At 44.3% G+C, this 19,348-nt stretch overlaps 1 protein-coding gene across 1 annotated transcript in view; it reads left to right on the top strand.

The window, feature by feature from the left end:
- Ca10 (carbonic anhydrase 10) overlaps nt 1-18,318 on the top strand; it is a 506,430-nt gene extending 488,112 nt beyond the window's left edge. Inside the window, exons 7-9 of the mRNA XM_052755893.1 lie at nt 12,943-13,097; nt 15,158-15,332; nt 17,039-18,318. Of these exons, the coding sequence (XP_052611853.1) occupies nt 12,943-13,097; nt 15,158-15,332; nt 17,039-17,061 (353 nt within the window). The 3' untranslated portion in view covers nt 17,062-18,318. The remainder of the gene's footprint in view (nt 1-12,942; nt 13,098-15,157; nt 15,333-17,038) is intronic.
- The last annotated feature ends 1,030 nt before the right edge of the window (nt 18,319-19,348 follow it).

Here is a 19,348-nt window from a genome sequence, read left to right as displayed (position 1 = left end):
CCTTTCTGCCTCACGATCCTTTAATTCTGTGGAAAGTCACTCCAGAGAGTCAGGGTTGACTAAGAAGCAGCCCATTTCAAACACAAGTCCCCAGAGTGCCTTTGTCATCCACGCCTGTCTAAGGCAATAACGATTATGATGATGTGGTCATCGTTATCCTGTGGATTGGTAATGAGCTCGGGGATTCTACTGGCTGACTGACTCTACCATGTCAGCTATCTGTGTAGTTGGGGCTTTGCCAAATATGTGATAAAAAAAAAAACCCACCAGGTACTTTGGACCCAATATGGACCTTTTCAGAACCACACCTGATCCAAGTCTGATCTTCCAGAAGGGGGCTGGGTGGCACCTTCCTTCATTCTCCACACCTCATGAATCTGTAGGGTTCTGCCAGCTTCCCAGGCTTTCAGATTACTTCATCCTAAACTTCTTAATCAGAAAAGAAGAAAGTGTGCTGAGGTGAAGGGGGGAAGAACAGAGAAGGTAAACCTAGAAGTCGCAGGACCGGGGGGAAAACATGTGAGGCAACACAGATCAGGAGATCAAAGTCGAGATGGGGAACAGCAGGGACATCTAGCTAGGAATGGGCAGGAAACTGGAATTCAAGTCTCTGCCTTGACCTCTGTCAAGGGGCCCCCTCACTTTAATACTGCTTCTTCATTCACAAAGTGAAAAAGTTCAACCCTGGGTTTTTGAAATCTTAAAGGTCTAGATTTGTGAATCAAACAACAGGCAGATAATGATTTCCAACAATAGAAAAAAAAGAACATGTGGACATTTGAATTCCCACATCTCCCTGCAGAGTGCTTCCCCAAGCCCGTAGCTCAGCTGGCCTGCTGCTTTATGCCTCCAGTGTGGTGTAGAAGAGACAGTGGAAGGATGGTACAGAAATCACGACCCTCTATCACTCTATCGCTGGCTGCTTCTCCCAGCCCACATCTTTAGTAGGAATGTAAAGATGGCTGAGATGCTGGTCCTCCCCATAAGGGGCTCACCATCAAGTCACTCCTGTCTGAAGAGGTTGGGGAACAGATGGGATGACACAATGGTGAACCTCAACATACATCACCTACAAGGCTGACTTAAATCCTTTCCACACACAGCCATGCCCTTCCTCATCAGTATTCTTGTGGAGTTCTCTCTAAGCACACGCTTAGATTGCTCGGCTAAGGGAGATATTTCTGTCTTGTGTGTAAATAGCACATTTATAACTGCCTATAAAAGATTATTATTCTTTTAACTTTTTTGATTAAAAAGGCATGAAAATTAAATAAAATGTTTTCAAATAATCTTGAATTTGCAGTTTAGAGACCATGAAAAGCCATGAAATTGCACATTAAGCCCCAACATACAATCTGTCTGATTTCCACTAGCAGAGGGGATCATTAGGGGGTCTTTTGCTCCCCTCCTCTCCCCCTACACCAGTCTGATTAATATTAAGTGAAGTGGTTACTGACACAGAAGGAAAAGCAGAGGAAGGGAAGAGAGAGGAAGTGGGAGAAAAGATAGAAGAATGGAGGGAGGAAGGGAGGGAGGAAGGGAGGAAGAAGACAGGCAAGCTGGAAGGAGGGAGCCGAAGCATTCCAGAGTGGCGGCATTACAAAATTTGCTGAACATCGAAGGGACTGGGGAGAGTTCAGAGAGGGGATCTGTCCCTATCAACACTGCATCTCAGTTACTGGAGAAATGAGCATCCCCCTTCAGTCACAGTAACAGGTGCGGGGTGGGGGGTGGGGGTGCAGGAAAAGTGTTCCAGGGCCAAGTCTCTGTGCTGTCATAGGGAGCTTATGATGTTTCCACCACTGAAGCAGAAACACAGAAAGAGGAAATAGATGTATTCTCTCCTCCATCCATCCCTCATGCTCAACACCTGCCGGGGCCACAGAGAGAAAATGAGGAGGGGTGAGGTTAAGCAGGACACCCTGGCCTACATGCTGAGACATGATAATAGGTCCTCTAATAGCAGATGTTCTAAGGGAGGTGTCCCCCATGGTGACCTTTGTCACACATCTGAAAGGAGTTTCACCCCAGGGATAATGATGGCTTGATACACAGAATTGGCCCAGACACCACCATGCCCAGGACATTGGCAGAAAGGGATTGATTTGCTCAGCAGGAAACCACAGCTCTCTTCCCTCCAGTTCAATTTCCTACAGCCTCCAGCAGGGGAAGGTTGGCCCTGTGGCAGGTAGGGAGCCTGAAATGAATCATCCTCAAGCATGCAACCTAGGTATCTTCCCACCCCTGAGCCTCAGTAAGAGGTAGCAGGTTATACTGGCATCAGCCTACAAATGCAGGTCAAGGTGAGGATGATGCTACCTGCTTGGGACACCTATTATAGTATCCTGCTTCCACACTCTTAAATGAGACAGGGAGAAGTAACACACACACACACACACACACACACACACACACACACACACACACACACACACACCACATATACATATACCATACATAGAGAAAAAAAGTGTACTGTGATTACTTGACTAAAAATAGGCTAGAGAAAGGCTGGAGAGATGGTTCTGTGACTAAGAGTACTTGGTCCTCATGCAGAAGACCCTAGTTCAATTCCCAGAGCTCACAGCTGTCGATAACTCCAGCTCCAAAGAATCCAAAGCCCTCTTTAGACTTTTTTGCAGGCACCAGGTATGCACAAGGATTTTCATAATACATGCAGGCAAAACATTCATACATATAAAATAAATGAGTCTAAAAATTTTTAAATACACTACAGCGTGGCAAGGGTGAAAACAGAAAGTGATTACAACCATCCAAATAATGGGACAGTGGCATTGATGGTGACCAGGTCAATGAGGAGAAGGTGGTGATAAGTGATTGGATATATTTTAAAGGGACAAAAGGAGATTTCTCGGTAAATCAGATGTTTAATGTGTAAGAGAAGACAGAACCAAGAATTCCCATGAAATTTTTAGTGCAAGCTACTGGAAGGAAGATATTTCCATCCCCTGATATGGGGAAGACTCGGATGAAGCGTGTCTGTGGGTGGGGAAGGGATCACAGATCTTGAACATGTCGTGCTTGGGGTTTCTATTAAGCATTCAGAGGAGGGGTGGTGTAGGCAGTTGGATATATGAGTCTGGATTTCAGGAGCGAGAACCATAGTTGCAAATGTGGAAGACATCAGCATCCAGATGGCATTTAAACTTGGGTGAAGTCATAGGAGTAAGAATAAATACAGGAGAGAGGCGGGACAAGTCCTCACTTCTGAAAGGGCAGCTCAAATCTTCATGACTTGGAATTGAAAACCACATATATATATATATATATATATATATATATATATATATATATATATATATATATATATATATCTTTGAGGCCGTATTATGGAAAAAGCTCCTATGTGGCCATCTCACCAGCCAGCTGAGGAGGTGCAGGGAGGAAGGAGCAGCACAGAAGCCCGTTGGCACAAGATGGCAATTATAGAGATAGTCCACTCACTATCTCTATACAGGCTTGGGGACAGAGAGAATAACTGAGAAAGGAGGAAACTGGGGGAAATCATTCTCTCAAGATGCAATATATATTTTACAATATATACATATATGTATATATAATATCTACGCATTTGTATTTTACAGTGTATATATGTATAAATATATATGTACATACATGCATGCATACATACATATATATACACATATACTGTAAAAAGAAGTAAAGGTACTCTTGCCAAAGTATGGGAGAATTTTGGAATCCTTGTTGGTAAAGACCACCATTGTCATGGGTGACCGTGCTCTCCTGTGAAGAGATCAAAAGGAGCAGACCTGGTGTGCTGTAACTTTTCTCATTGTGGTGATAAAAATACCTGACAAAATTTTGCCACCTAGGTCTGGAAGACTTTCTTTGGCTCTCAGGGTACGACTCGTGGTGGGGGAGAAATCACGACAGCAGGAGCTTGAACCAGCATGTCACACCATCCCTAGTCAAGAGTCAGAGAGATGAGTGCTTGTGCACTATTTTTATCATCTATTTTTCCAGGACCCCAGCCCATAGGGCGTTGCTACCTACATTGAGGGTGGCTCTTTCCACCTCAATAAACCCATTCTAGAACACACACACCCCATTGGCACACCCAAATGTTTTTTTCCGTGATGATTTGAAATCCCATTAAGTTGACAACCAAGATTGGCCCTCACACTGGGCTCCTATCCTAGCTCCATCACAGTCTTTGCTGTTTGACTTCAGATGTGTTTAACAACCCTAAGGGACAATGACCTCATCAGTAAACTGATGTTGAAAGGGCTGGGTGAGGATTAAATAAGACAATAGGTCGATTGCCTGGACAGTGATTGGTATTAACTCAGTGTACAGTATTTCTGTGTCCCTAAGTTTTGAGGCATATGCCTGTTGAATCCAGCTCCTGAATATTGGGAGGCAAGTCACTGTGCCAACAACAGTTTACTCTGAAGGTGAGTGTAACACCAGGCCTGCAGGCAGTGGTGGAATATGGTCGCTTTCAGAGAAGCACACTTAACTATGATTGGATATAAGTAGTGCATACGAGGGCTTCGTGAGATGTCACTGCTATCCATGGGCACTTGAATTTCATTTTTTTAATTATTATTTTGTGTGTATGGGCATTTTGCCTTCATTTATATCTGCGCACCATGTGAGTACAGTGCCCCAGAGGTCAGAACAGGGTGTCAAATCCCTTGGAAGTGGAGTTACAAAGCCACCAGGTCCTCTGGAGGAGCAGCAAGTGCTCTTAAGGGTTGAGCCATTGCCCCAGCCCCAGGAGCTTAAATTTCATACATCGGAGTAAAACTTGTAAAATATTCTCACTCACCAGGACCGACAATAGAAAAGACCAGCCTGAATTAATTTCAGGATGAATTTAAAAAGTCTTCTAAAGAAAATCCATTTTATTAAAGTCACATTCCACTTCAACAGAGTGAGGGTCAAGACTGAAGGCATGACATTGAAAAATGGATTTTCAGAAAGGATTTTTCTTGAGGAGATATTGGTAATTTAGCCTGAAGTATTTTAATTTTTAATGCACTGTACTGGGATGATGTTTATAAGCCTCTGTTTTCCTTGTTAATTAATTAGCCGACACGGCACCTCAATTACATAAAAGGTAACATTTGTGTCATTTTAGTACCACTTGATTTCATTGAACCAGCACTTTTTTTACAGTCTTTTCAATAGGCGAAACTAATGATTAATGGGTTGCAAAGAGCCTTCTAGAATGGATAACAAGAAGTGGTGATCAGACGAACACTTTCTGCTCAAATCCTCGGGCGGTGTGTTATTCTGGCGGCTTTCTCTTCCCTCAGTTGCAGCCCACATTTGCTATGACTTAGATGTATGTCAACCGTCCCCACAGGCCTGAATGTTTGTGTGCCTTGTCCCCACCTTGCAGTGTTGTTTTAGAAGGTGGTGGAATCTTTAGGAATGCGGCCTCACTGGAAGAATTAGGCCACTAGGGGTTACTGCCCAGCCCTTGTTCAACGCTGACCTGTTTCCTGACGGTTGGGGCAATGAACTCAGCTACATCACACGCCTGCTGTCACAACTGTGAGCCACTCCCGCCACCATGCCTTTCCCCCCATGATGAGCCGTGCCCCTCAAACTGTGAGCCAGAAGAAGTCCTTTCTGCCTTGAGTTGTTCCTCCCAGGTATGGAGTCACAATGAGGGAAATTAACTGATACAACACTCAAGTCATGGACAGAAGGGACAAAGGAGAGCTTCGATGTGAAAAAGAATGCAGAGGAGCACCAAGTCTGAATAGGAAGACATCAGCTTTCTGTGTTAACATACGTCCTCCAAGGCAATAAAGACACACCAACTGGAGCATTTGGAGGAGAACTTATAATCAGGGCATTCAGCACACAGAACAAGCTCTTAAAAGGTGTTTTAATTAGCCTATTTGTAATTTCAAGTTAGCCACACCTCCCCCAGTAAAATATGGATGTGTACACAAGCACAGACCAGCCTGTAACTGCCTTCTTCTTCACAGCTCTCAGGGAGAGTTCTCTGCACAGCTCTCCTGGGGGGACACAGTATTAAGTGTGTTGAAGGATCACCAAAAAGCTTAAGCGTATTGCTCCAGGTGCCTTTCTCTATGCTTAATTGAACATGTACTCTCATTTCAGAGGAACAGACTTGGGAGTGTTTTCACATAATGGGAAATTCTGCACACTGCTTCTCATGTTGTTGTCTCAGTAGTTACTCATGACAGTGAGGAACAGGTGAGGTGCAGCTTGCCTCCAACAATACAGTTCTCAGAGGTCTTTTCCTCATTTGTTGTTTTCGTAAAACAAAAAACAAAATTGTATTACTTTATTCTATTACAATTGCCTTTTTTTGTTTCAGTTGAATTTGCCTCAGATTACAAGGGGGCATAATGTTATTCCATATTGATCAAAGCCAGTATTGATCTTTAGAAGTATCAGGCACTTGACGAAGGCACCCAGTGGAAGCTCAGACTAAAGACAGAGTCCCCATCTGAGACATTTCATCCTAATGTGTTTTTCTTGAACAAAAAATAGACTCAACTGGGGACTTCTTATTTGTATCTATGAGAACTCGGTATGAAATAAATCTTAGATTCAACATAGTACGCCACAAAATCAAACTTCCACAGTCATTCAGAACAGTAGAATGCTATTCTATACATATTGACTATCCAAGGGTGATCTTCCTGTCCTTGTAAACTGATAGCTGACACATTAACAATGCAATGCTTTCATGCCAAAACCTTGACCTACTGAAAATAAATTTGGCTGTATAAGCTTGTTGATGTTGAGAGATGTTTTGGGATCTATGGAACATTTTTACATGAAGATAGCCTTAGAAATTATCCACAAATGTCCATTGCTTCAAGTAAGAAGAGGTTTTGTAGGTTACCCATGAAGAAACAGTAAGCTACTGGCAAACATATAATTAGAACTTACGCTTGAATTATGACCCCTGACTTGAAGTCTGAGGCTTTGCCTGCTTATAAACCATAAGAGAAATTATGGAAAAACATCTTTGAAGACTGGAGCTGAAACTTTCTGACTGACCTATAGGGTTGTACTACCTCTATCCTATTTGTCATAGTTACTTTTCTATTGCTGTGATAAAACACCATGTCCAAGGCAACTTATAGAGGAAAGAGTTTATTTGGGGCTCACAGTTCCAGAGGGTCAGAGTCTATGACCCTCATGACAGGGAGCTTGGCAGCAGGCAGGCAGGCCTGGCGCTGAAGCAGCAGCTAAGAGCTCACATCTTGAGACAGGACTATAGGGCAGAGAAAGCTAACTGGAAATGGAATGGGCTTTTGAATCCTCAAATCCCACCCTCAGTGACACACCTTCTCCAACAAGGCTTCACCTCCTAATCCTTCTTTAACGGTTTCACAGACTCGGGGCCAAGTGTTCAAATACATGAGCCTGGGGGGACCATTCTCACTCAAGCCACCACACCTGTCAAATTCACCAAGCAACCTCCCGTGGAGAGAAGAACTATATGCAGAAACACAGCCTCTAGTTCTCAAATTCCAGTGCCTAAAAGAAGGGGAACTGCTCTAATTTCAGCTTTTGAGGTAGAGAGGCACCAGTCATGAGGGCAATGTTAATGTAAGTTCATGCCAATTTCAGCAATGTAATTAAGAGAGTACATGCATGTTTGATGTGGAAACATGGCGTCACCGTATGGAGCAAGAAACAAGGCCAACAGCCTCATCCTGATATCTCGTGTATCATATAGAAGGGATGGTAGGTGCAGTGCATTAAAGTTAATAGTGCAAGCTGAAGCGATGCTTCCCCATCATCGCCTGTCCAATGTGGACTAACTCCTTGCTTAGTTTCTGCTCAGCACCATCACCAGGGGGAACTGCTGAGCAGAAACCATTATACTTGATCAATTAGTCTTGTGTTTACTGAACATTCTTTGATATGGTGGACCTCAAAATGGGATCCACAATAAAAGAAGAAAACCCTTCCCTCTGAGACTCACAGTTTAGTGGAAAGAGTCAGATAGCTAAATAATTCCTGGCAAGTTAATTCAACTGGGAAAGTCAGAGTTCTTGGTATGACAAGTAGTTTACCAGAGAAGCAGAGCAAGGACTCCGTAGGTCACAAAGGGGACACTAATACTATGTAGCATGTGGTGACAGTGTGTTCCCCAAAATATTGTGCACCCTAATAAACTTATCTGGGGTCAGAGAACAGAACAGCCACTAGATACAGAAGTCAGAAAAAATGGTGGCACACACACCTTTAATCTTAGCATTCCTAAGGCAGAGATCCATCAGGATCTCTGTGAGTTCAAAACCACACTGGAAACAGCCAGGCATGGTGACTCACGCCTTTAATCCCAGGAAGTGATGGCAGAAAACAGAAAGGTATATAAGGCATGAAAACCAGGAACTAGAGCTGGTTAATCTTTTAGGCTTTTGAGCAACTGTTCAGCTGAGATTCATTCTGGATGAGAACTCAGAGGCTTCCAGTCTGAGGAAACAGGATCAGCTGAGGAATTGGCAAGGTGAGGTGGCTGTGACTTGTTCTGCTTCTCTGATCTTCCAGTATTCACCCCAATATCTTGCTCCAGGTTTATTTTCATTAATAAGACCTTTTAAGATTCGTGCTACACTAGCATGGCTGAGTATTTACTTGGATTGAATCTTATTCTAGATAGTACTTGTAGAGCACAGTCCTATTTATTCATCTAACAGCCTGTGAGCCAAGTACTCCAACTTTCTGTATGTTGTGGACATGGAATGGAGGCTCTTCTCACTTATGGGTCCAAAGTCATACAGAGGCATTCTGTATGATCATTCAAACTCAGGCCCCAAGCACCAGATTCTTCAAGCTAGCTGTTTTCAAGTTCTGTAAAGGAAAGTTAAAAGAGTAAGCATACATACTAAAAAGATTGATAGAAAGAACACAGTAGCAGCTGATGATCCCAGGAGGGTGGCCACTGAGTATGGTCATTGCGTCTGACAGAGGGATGACCAAAAAAGACTTTCCCACCAGGACCCCAGAGGTTGGAGTATCAACACTATGGTGTTTTGGAGACATGCTGGTACCTCATGAGGGGGATAAACATGTAAACATCACTTTTTTGTCTCTTGCTTCCAGCCTATACCCTCCCCCAACCCTTTCCTCAAATATGACTGTGGCACAGGGGCTGGTCTACTTTCTGGGAAATATAAATGTTCTTCATCTTGACCCCAGTTCTGCCTGGAATATCCCTCATCTCTACTGCATCCATCCTTCTCTCCCCCGCCCTCCCCCCACGCCTCAAATGAAAATAAAATACAATAATAGCAGCATGCTAGGGTACCCAATATGCTCCTCGTACAAGCTTGGTTAAACAAATCACTCTGACCTTTAGTAAAAATGTGCCAAATGCTTCCTTCTCTCATTCGATATGTTAATCTTCAGGCCAAACTGCCATCAGAGCAAGCCTCATTAAGTACAAATCTGATCAGGCCATCCCTGACTCCAAACTGCCTCCAGGCTGAAACCCAACTCTCAACAGTGCAGACAAAGGCCTCCTGCATGTGGTCTGTGTTGACCCTGCTAGCCTCATTTCCCACAACATCCCTCCGCCTGCATCCTGCCCACACTCAAGCTGTCCCTAAGTCCATAGCCCTCTAAACTCCCTTAGCTCTATCTCCAGCATGCCTCACCCCATGCCAGTCACACACTGATTACTTCCTGTCATTCAAGATGTAGTTCAGGGCAGCTCCTTCTTTCATCCTTTTCTGAGTCCCCCTCCCGCACCGCCCCCCAACTCCAGATAAAGCTGACAGCCCCTCTCCAAGCCTGCACATCACTGTCTGTGACTCCTACCTGCATTCACCTAATTATTCCCGGCTCATGTTCAGGGCCTAGGAATAGTTGCACCCAAGATGAGATAGATACCCAGCATAAGTTTATCATGTTAGTGACCGATGGAACTCAGGAGGATCAGTATATGAGTGTGTGCTGTGGACATTGTGGCTTTGTGATAGGAACATCTGATATCTCAGGTCACAGTACAGACTCGGCCCAGGCAGATTCCAGTTGCTCCTTTCCTCTTTGGTTTGTCCTGGGGCCTTAGTGTTCCCATGGAAAGTGTTAGTTTCTATTTAAATGTAAAGTTTTTTAAAGTTGCCAAGCATGGTGGTATATGCACATATGTATACCAACCAACACTTGAGAGATAGATGATTAGTAATGACTGGAAATCAATTAAGAGTACTTGCTGCTCTTGTAGAGGGCCTAAGTTCATTTCCAGAAATCACATCATATGGCTCATGACTGCCTATAATTCTAGCTCCAGGAGACCTGACACCCTCTTCTGGCCTATATAAGCCACACATCTATGTATACACAGACACATCAGTGAAAATAAAATATTTTTAAGAAGGGAGGAAGAAAGAAAAATGGAAAGAAAAAGTGAGAAAGAGGAAGAGGGGGAAGAAGAAATCCTTCATCTTAGGGTCAATGAAATTTTTCTCCAAGCCCAGGTTGGCTAATCTCTCTTTGAGCATTGATGGAGCCCTGGATGGTTCCTTGTACCACAGTGGAGTGAAAAGGTTTTAGATGGAGCAGGTAAATGGTAGATTTGTTTACATTATTTCAAACTACTAACTTGGTTGGTCTTCTACATGTAACAGTCAAGGAGCACTAAAACTAAAAACCCTTGGCAAAGCTGGTTCTTTCTTATCAGAGAAAGTTTGAACAACTCCTAAAGGAAAAAATAGAGGAGTGTCTTCACCTGTAAAAGTTGATTGACACCATGAATGCCTGTAGCAGTAGACAGTGCAATTGTCACCCTGGCATAGTCATCTACATATGTGTATTGCCATGTGCCGTCTAAACGGGAACAAGGCAGGCACTGCATCTCCCCTGTCCATTACTGTATCCTAAGGGCCTAACCCTGGGCCCAGCTCAATAGGTGCTTAGTGAATATCTGGTGAATTACTGAATGGCCTTGGCTTGCAGGTCAGGAAAACATACTCTGCAAGCACCTTCTTCCTCTATGGCTGTGGACTTTGTCTCTCTGGTCCTTATTCTTCGCATCACTGTGGATGCTTTCCTATATGTCTGACCCATCTTTCTGAGTATGAAGTTCCAGCTACATGTGACCATCTTTCCTTACACAAAACGGCACTTGAATGATGACATCAGCCACTGTAGCGTTAGTCCTTTCCCACTGGGAGTTGGACGCATCCAGAGGGACTCCAAGAGTGAACCAGTCTCATCCCTCTGCCAACCAGGCTTTGGTGCCCTACGGAGTCCTCTCCAGACTCGTAGGCTGGCCATATGGTGGGTGCTCTCAGCACACTGGGACATTTACCACCTCTGGAGACAGATCTACAATTCCCGGGGCATGAGAGCCACAGTAAGATGGGATCAGGGACTGAGAAAGACAAGAGGCTTGGACAGATGGTCGGGGAACACAACATTGAGAGACAGAAGCAAATAAAAGGTAAGGGAACAAGAGAAGCTGCAGAACTTGAGAAGGAGAAGCCAGAAAAATAAGAAGATGAACTGCCACATTATGGAAGCTGAGAGAATAAAGCAATAGTCTTCAACAAAGAAAGAGAAGTTGTTGAAAGAGAAAGGGTAGAATATATCAAAAATTGCAGACCCTAATACATTATCATTTTCTAAAAAAATTCAACCAATGCATTGAATAAAAAAAATTGGAAAAAAAAAACACCAAAATGCTAATAGTAATTGTTTGGAAAGATTAGAATTATATCTTTTTTTCTCTTTTATCCCCATAGTCTTCCTACGTATGCATGTTATTTTTAAAAATTAAAAACTATTTACTAACAAAAGATGTGGTACGTATAAAAGATCAGACCATCTGTATGGGCCTATGGGGCGGATTGGAGGGGGTTACAAAACAGAGGTCAGCTGTTGAACTTGAGCTTTGAATTTCATGGTAGGATTGGTCTGGTTAATTTCTTCCTAAAAGTACTTTCTTAATGTCCTTTTAATCAAGCAGTGTTCATAAATAAGAATGGCAACTGGACAACATATCAACAGGCCCTGAAGCCTTGACATAATTCCTATGTGTATTGGTTGTATATTTTGGCTCATGACTTCAGAGGTTTAGTCTATCATCCTGGAGAAGGCGTGGCAGAGAGAGCAATCCATCTGTGATGGCAGGAGCTTGAGGTGGAGCTTGAAGCAGACAGGACACAGACAGAGCAAGCTAGAACTAGGGGCTTGTTTGACATCAAAGGCCCACCTTTAAGGACCTATTTCAGTGAGCTAGACCCCAACCAAACCAGCCTTCAAAATAGCATGACAAGCTGCAGACCAAGCATTCAAACATGAGCTTGGATGTGCTGCTAATATAATGGTGTTCGGAGTTGCCTTCTAAAATGCGAGCCTGTAAGGGCATGTTTCAGGTTCAAACCATAATACTGTGCAGCCAGATGTTGGGGCACCCATGGCTCTGCAGACAGTCCTGTGGTAGGCTATGTTATTTCAACTCACCAGCATTCAAAGTCCCATCTTCCTTAAATCCCTGATATCAGTCTTAGTCACATGACTTCTTTGACCACCAAAATGTGATCTGAAGTGAGTGACACTGACTGCGTCTGGGATGAAACAATTTTAGAATCGCCATCTTTCACAAGGCTTGCTTTCCATTCTGTCAGTGTGACCTCCAAACCACAGTGCAACAACCACCAGTGGCTGGTCTACGAGTCTGAGTCAGAGTGTGAACAACGATGACCTGGAGGGGAGACCTCAGCCACCTGGACTGTTTGTAAACAATAAATAAAATTCTGTGGTTTAAAAAAATGAATAAGACACCAGCTAGGTGAGGAGAATAACAACGGGACTGTTTGTTACTGAAGATACTGACGGATACAGTCTTCCGAAAGCACAGTACATAGTTTAATACTATATAGAATAATGATGTATCAGCAATACTTCATCAAGATGCTAAGTTATGTTTTTAATTACCTTCCTTTCTAGATGATGCATATTTACTACAGGGACTTAATATAGAGGAACTGTATCCAGAGACCTCTAGCTTCATCACTTACGATGGGTCGATGACTATCCCGCCCTGCTATGAGACGGCGAGTTGGATAATAATGAACAAGCCTGTATACATAACCAGGATGCAGGTGAGCTTCACTTGGGTTCTTTAGCTAATGGGAAGAAAGGGTGAGGACTGGATGAGTAGGTTCTGAGGCTGCGGTGCTGATTTAACTGGGATTTGTGCAGCCGTAAAGCACAAACTGGGTGGCATGACCAACAGAAACCTGTTTGCCTCAGTTCCAGGGGCCAGAGACCCAGATGAAGGCCTCAGAAGGGTTGGTTCCTTCTGAGAATGTGAGAATCTGCTCCATGCCTGGTCCCTGACTTCTGTGGTTCACCAGAAATCTTGGTGTTCCCTGGCTCGAGATGTGCCACCCCCAGTCTCTGCTCGCTGTGACTTGGTGTCCTCTGTGTGGCTGCATCTCTGTCCCAATCCGCCTAAAGCGCTAACCCCAATTACTTCATATTAACTTTGCTGATTGCATCAGAAGTAGGCCTACTTCCGGGTAAGGTCACATCCCAAGTACTACAGATTTCCGGTACCTTCAGTTCATGAGTTTGGGCATACACAATTAAACCTGCAACACCTGTGTGGATAGAGTCAGCCTCTGAAGTGCACTAATCTGAACTGTGAAGACACTCCACCTGCCTGAGGGAAGTAAGACTGCAGAGTCAGTGCCAAAATCACGCTCTGAGATAGAGTGTTCAGCGAACAGATAGAGGTGCAAAGGGATACAAAGGCAATGGCTCACTCCTGCAACCCCGGCCCTTGAGAAGCTGAGACAGGAGGATGACCACAAGTTCTAGGCCAGCCCAGGTTACAGAGTGGGTACCTCTCTCAAAAACTTAACAATTTTTAAGCTAATTTTTTAAACCTATATAAACTAAAGCAAACCTCGGCGGTAGAGTGCTTACGCTACATGGATGAGAGAGACCCTCGGTTCATTCTCTAGCACTAGAGACAGTAAAAAGAACCTTGGGATGTGACCTTACCCGGAAGTAGGCCTACTTCTGATGCAATCAGCAAAGTTAATATGAAGTAATGTTGATTTCATGATGAAGGGACTTCTCAGATCTTTTAAAAAATAATGTGTATGTCAGTCTCCAAGCAGAGGTAACATGGTGCACAGCATCTCACAAACGTGCTTTGAATGTGGGAGTTTTTAAATCTCATTTCAGATAGTCTATTCCTCAGCACGGCACGGGAACCAGCCTGTGCCGGCTTTGCTCAGTGGCTTGTTATGCACTCCAGGCTTGCCACCCTCCCCTTCCCCATGATGAGGGTAGATTGCATGCATCTGTTCCAGCTCCGATATCTAGAAAGCCTCAGAGGGAAGATGGGCAAGTGAGGCAGAATCCCATCTTCTTGGCAAGATCTATGTTTACAACCTGACAACATGAAGTTCCCAGTCCCTGATCCTGTCGGGACTTGTTGGATGGCAAACAGTAACAATTCCTTCCCATCACTCAAACTCAGAAGAGGGACATATTCAAAAGATACTGGAGTATCCTAGAGAGTTCAAGGCCAAAAACTGATTGGGGAAAGGGGGGGCTCTCCACTCTCCTCCTCCTTCCCTCTTTCTCTCTCTTTGTCTCCTCCCCTTCTTCATCCTCTCCTCCTTCTTCTCCCCCTCTTCTCCCACTCCTCTTCTTCCCTTCCTCCTCCTGCCCCTGCTCATCCTTCTCCTTCCCCTCTCTTCTCCATCTCCTCCTTCTTCCAGTTGTTTGCTTTATTCTTTTTTGCTCCACAATCTTATGGTCAAACAGCCCAGGTATCCACAAGAAAGAAATTGCACTGGTCCAGCTTAGTTCAGTGAACCAACCACTATGTCCTGGGTAGTAACCATGTAGGGTCAAGGTATCTGAGACAGCAGAAACCGCTGCCTGGGTACCTTTGAGGATACAATGCTTTGAGGAAGCAATGACTCGTTTGAAGTCCATGAGCTAGCAAGTTAGATGCAAGTGTCCTCCATGTCTAAAGGCATCTGTGGACCTTCACCTCAGCTCCGCTGGGAGAAGGGGCTCTGAGGACCCGTGACCTTTCCCAGATAATCTGATGTTACCTGACCAGGCAACAGCCCACTTGACCTTTCTTCCCCAGCACATTCACAGAGTGGCTGGATCTCACAGCTGTTTCTCTCCTCAGATGCATTCCCTACGCCTCCTCAGCCAGAATCAGCCATCGCAGATCTTTCTGAGCATGAGTGACAACTTCAGGCCTGTCCAGCCACTCAACAACCGCTGTATCCGCACCAACATCAACTTCAGCTTACAGGGGAAGGACTGTCCTAACAACAGGGCCCAGAAGCTGCAGTACAGAGGTGAGTACAGTGGCCCCTGGAGTAGCGCCCAGGCCAGAGGGCCATCTTCTAGCTTAGGCCTATCTCCCATTGTAGGAACTCTGGATGGTAAAGTCACTGCCACACCCATTTGCAAGGTGCTTCTCTATTAGCAAATTCTGTGTGTCATACATAGATGAAGGAGATGAAGCTTAGAGGCTTTATTTATGTGATGTAATGTTAATGTGTACAGATGTTTAACATCACATGTATCAAACCTTTGCATCTCCTCTGGTTTGGGCAAAAACAGTCCTTTCTATTGACATTTTATCAGAGAGCTCAGAAAACCTGATTTCCCCAAGGCCGTTTTAGGACAGAGCAGTAAGAAGCATTGGAGGTTTTAGCTATGTGTCCCCTTAAAAGGGATGGAATGTTCTAAATGCCACATTGAGCTAGGGTCGAATGAGTGAGTAGTCATATCTTTGTCCAGTGCCATGTTCCTATAAGCAGTTATTATTCCTACTAAAGGAGGCACTTAAAATGACATCTGTCTCCTGTGCCTGGCTGGTCCACACTCAAGCTTCTGTCTTTTCTTCTACATACTGACTGGGCATCCTTCAGCCATCATGGCAAACTCCCAGTGTGCAAAGGGAGGTCAAACAGGACATTGTTCCAGTGATGTCCTGCACTAAGAGTCAAGACATTCAAGGATCTACCTTTAACAAGCCATTTGACGCCAACCTGGGCTTTTCCCACTGTTTCTGCTCTCTTCCTAGTGATCTTGACAGTCACCATAGCTTGCGCCTGAATGGGGAGTCCTTTATAACAATGACATGGTCCCCAAATACAAGGACTGTGGTCATTTCCAGAAAGCTTTGGAAAACAGCTACCACTGCTGCCCCTTAACCTCAATGGCATTGGTCCTCTTTCCTCTGAATTCCTTCCATCCTTTTTTCTCTCTTAGACACTCAGGAGGATGACTAAAGTATAGAGTCCTTGCTCCCTTTCAGCCACAACTACTGAACAAATACCTGATTCTATCATTGACCCTTCTCAGTATTCCTCACTGATTTATTGGGCACCTACCATATATCAGGCACTTAGGTAGTGGTGGTGGTTCAGTGGTGATGAAGATAGATATGACCCTAACCACAGAGAGGTGGTGATCTAAACCAGGGTTTGGCACTTTTAGTATAAAGAAGTAGCAATCAAACATATTAGTTGGTGTAGGTCAGATAGTCTCTGCCTCACTCCAGTGAAGTAGTATGAAGTCAGCCATAGGTAACATGCAAATGATGTGGCATGAAATCAGCTATAGCCAATATGCAAGTAAATGGGGGGCGGGGGAATGTGTTCAATTGAGGCTGTTAACTAAAGTTTTCCTATCTCTGGTCTAAACCAGTGACCCCCACTAGAACTTTCTACATGACAAAAATAGTCTACACCTGTCTCAGCTATTGAACATTTGAAGTGTGACTAGCTTGATGACTCAAGGACATTTATTCTTTTCATTCACTTGGCTTCACAGTAGCCACCTGAAGATCTTGGCTGGCATTCTGGAAAACACAAATCTAGAAAGCCACAGGGCAGGGACTAGTCATGACGCTAATCAACAAGCAGGCGTTTAGAAGACAGCCCCTTCCCCTTTTGAGTAGGTCGCTTGCACTGTACGCACATTAATTCAGCTGTGCCTTGTTTTGTGTTGTGTGTATGTGTGTGTTCGGTGTTGTTTCTTTCTCTCTTTCCAGTAAACGAATGGCTCCTCAAGTAGGGAACTAAGCCAAGAAGAATCCCACCTCAGTGAAATTCTACAACTGTGAATTGACGTAACCCAGAATGCCCCCTCTTTCTTCCTTCTCCTTCCTCCCCTAAGCCTTTCACTCTTTGGATTGGCCCCTTCTTCATGAAAACTGTTTGCAAAAATGTGTCAGAAGAGTTCATCTCTACACACACACACACACATATGTAAACACAAGTACACACACATCCATACCACCTCCAGGATGGGAAGTCAAGTCTCAGAAACAGAGGTTCCTTCATCAAAGGTCTTAGAAGAAAACAACCAGTTAACCTGATTACAATTTTGATACTGTTTTCCTGAACTAATAACTATCCAATGAGACTTCTCAGCCTTTGTACATACAAAAATTCTTCTGAAAGAGAGAGGGGAGAAAACACTGTTCCAAAAGCATCAAGTGGACTCTGTATCCCATCATCCCTGACGATGTCCTAGGATACCCTGAGGATGCTGGTGACAGGTGAACCAGGACAAAGCTGACCAAGGACACTTATTTCTAGATTACAATTCTTCTGTTTACTCAATGATTTAAAAAGAAAATATTCAAAAAAAAGGACATACATCAAAGAGCTATATGTTGTGTATATATATATCACCGCAGACTATAAGAATGGAATTATTTCCCTCTTTGTCACATAACCGTACTAGGATTTGCCCGAGATCAGAATTGATCCATTTGCTGTTTCTTGTTTTCTGAAGGTCATACATTGTGTTTGGTTATTGTTAACAGCCCAATAAATGTGTTTAATGCGTTGATTTCATTTTTCTGGCTTTGGTCTGTTCTCCTTCCTGCCAGGCTAAGCCCTAGCCCCATGCAGCTACCTTCTTGGATCTCCCGTGGTTCCTTCACCCTCCATGTTTTGTTCATTTGCAGCCAGTTTTACTGAGTTTGTGGCAAGCAGGAATGCACTTGCTAAGCAGGTATGCCTTTAGTCCCACTCCATGGCTCGGTCATTCATCCCAGGTGAGCTTCGGCCTGATATAGTAGGCGACAGATTCCTTGCGTTTCAAAACTGCCATTCCCCGCCCCCCAACCCCTGTGATGCTCCTGAAGGAATGCACTTTGCCTTGTAAATTCCTGGGAAATTGGGGTATCTTTTCTCTCCAGGTGCAGCCAGATCTCACAAAGTACAAACGAATGCCTTTCTTTTCTTGTTTATAATGGTCACTCACTGTGTTTGGTTACTGTCAAAAAACAAAATCAATAAATGTGTTTAACGAGTTGCCCAATGCCCATGTCTGAGTTTATTGAGAAGGAGGATGCTCTCTGCTGAAGGTCCCTGAAGAGTCCTGCTGAGTCCACGGAGCAATTGCATCCAGCCAGCAGGGTAGTCAGAGCTGCCAGGACAGGCTGTCTAGCCAGTCCCAGAACCAGGTAATTAATACCCTGTTGAGAAAACATATAGGCTTAGCTGCTGAAAGGGATGACTTGGATGTTCGGTTGGTTGCCAAATTAAAAATAACTTTCATCTCTCCTTCCCGTCACAATGTCCAGCAGGAGGGGGCCACTGCTGGGGTGGGTTTGTACAAACAGCACTGACAGGGTAGGGGTATTGGAAATCCCACCTAGGGGCAAGGTATATCCGTAATGAAAAACTCAAACAATCAGTTACCTCATAATTAAAATACAGTGCTAAGCTGGATTTTTCTTCCGAATCTTTGCAGTTAGAGGACAACCTGAGCCATGTGGGTATCTAAGTGTACTTCTAACTTATCTGCAAAAGGTTTTGGGTGAGCAGGAAGCAGCCTTAGGTTGTGTGGCTGGCTGGCTGGCTGCTCCGTGGTCACCGTCTCCCCTCACCTGTGGTGGTCGCCAGCGAGGGAGAATGACATTGAACAGTGTGCATGGAAATGGACTTCACTCTGCTCTCTGCCTACCGCACGACCCTGTGTAGGTTACGGTACCCTGGAGATAGGAATACCTATTCTATGTGTCCTGTCAATGCAAAAACAAAAACAAAAACAGCTATTACCACCGAAATAAGAGTTTATTCTGGAGCCAAATTTGAGTGACCACGGCCTGGGAAACAGATCTGGTTCATGACATGGAAGCAGTTCCATCATAACAAAGCAGAGATAGGCATAAATCAGGCAAATGTAAAATACATCGGTGGCTCTATCAGAATGGTAGTTACAAGCACTGGGCATTGGTGGCGCATGCTTTTAATCCCAGCACTTGGGAGGCAGAGGCTGGTGAATCTCTAGAGTTCGAGGCCAGCCTGGTCTACAGAGTGAGTTCCAGGACAGCCAGGGCTGTTAC

The sequence above is a fragment of the Peromyscus californicus genome, unplaced genomic scaffold, assembly GCF_007827085.1.
Source record: "Peromyscus californicus insignis strain IS unplaced genomic scaffold, ASM782708v3 Scaffold_3__1_contigs__length_106647218, whole genome shotgun sequence".
In the NCBI taxonomy this organism is placed as follows: domain Eukaryota; kingdom Metazoa; phylum Chordata; class Mammalia; order Rodentia; family Cricetidae; genus Peromyscus; species Peromyscus californicus.
The sequence above is the reverse complement of the archived record's forward strand: the minus strand, read 5'-3'. Positions and strand labels throughout refer to the sequence as shown.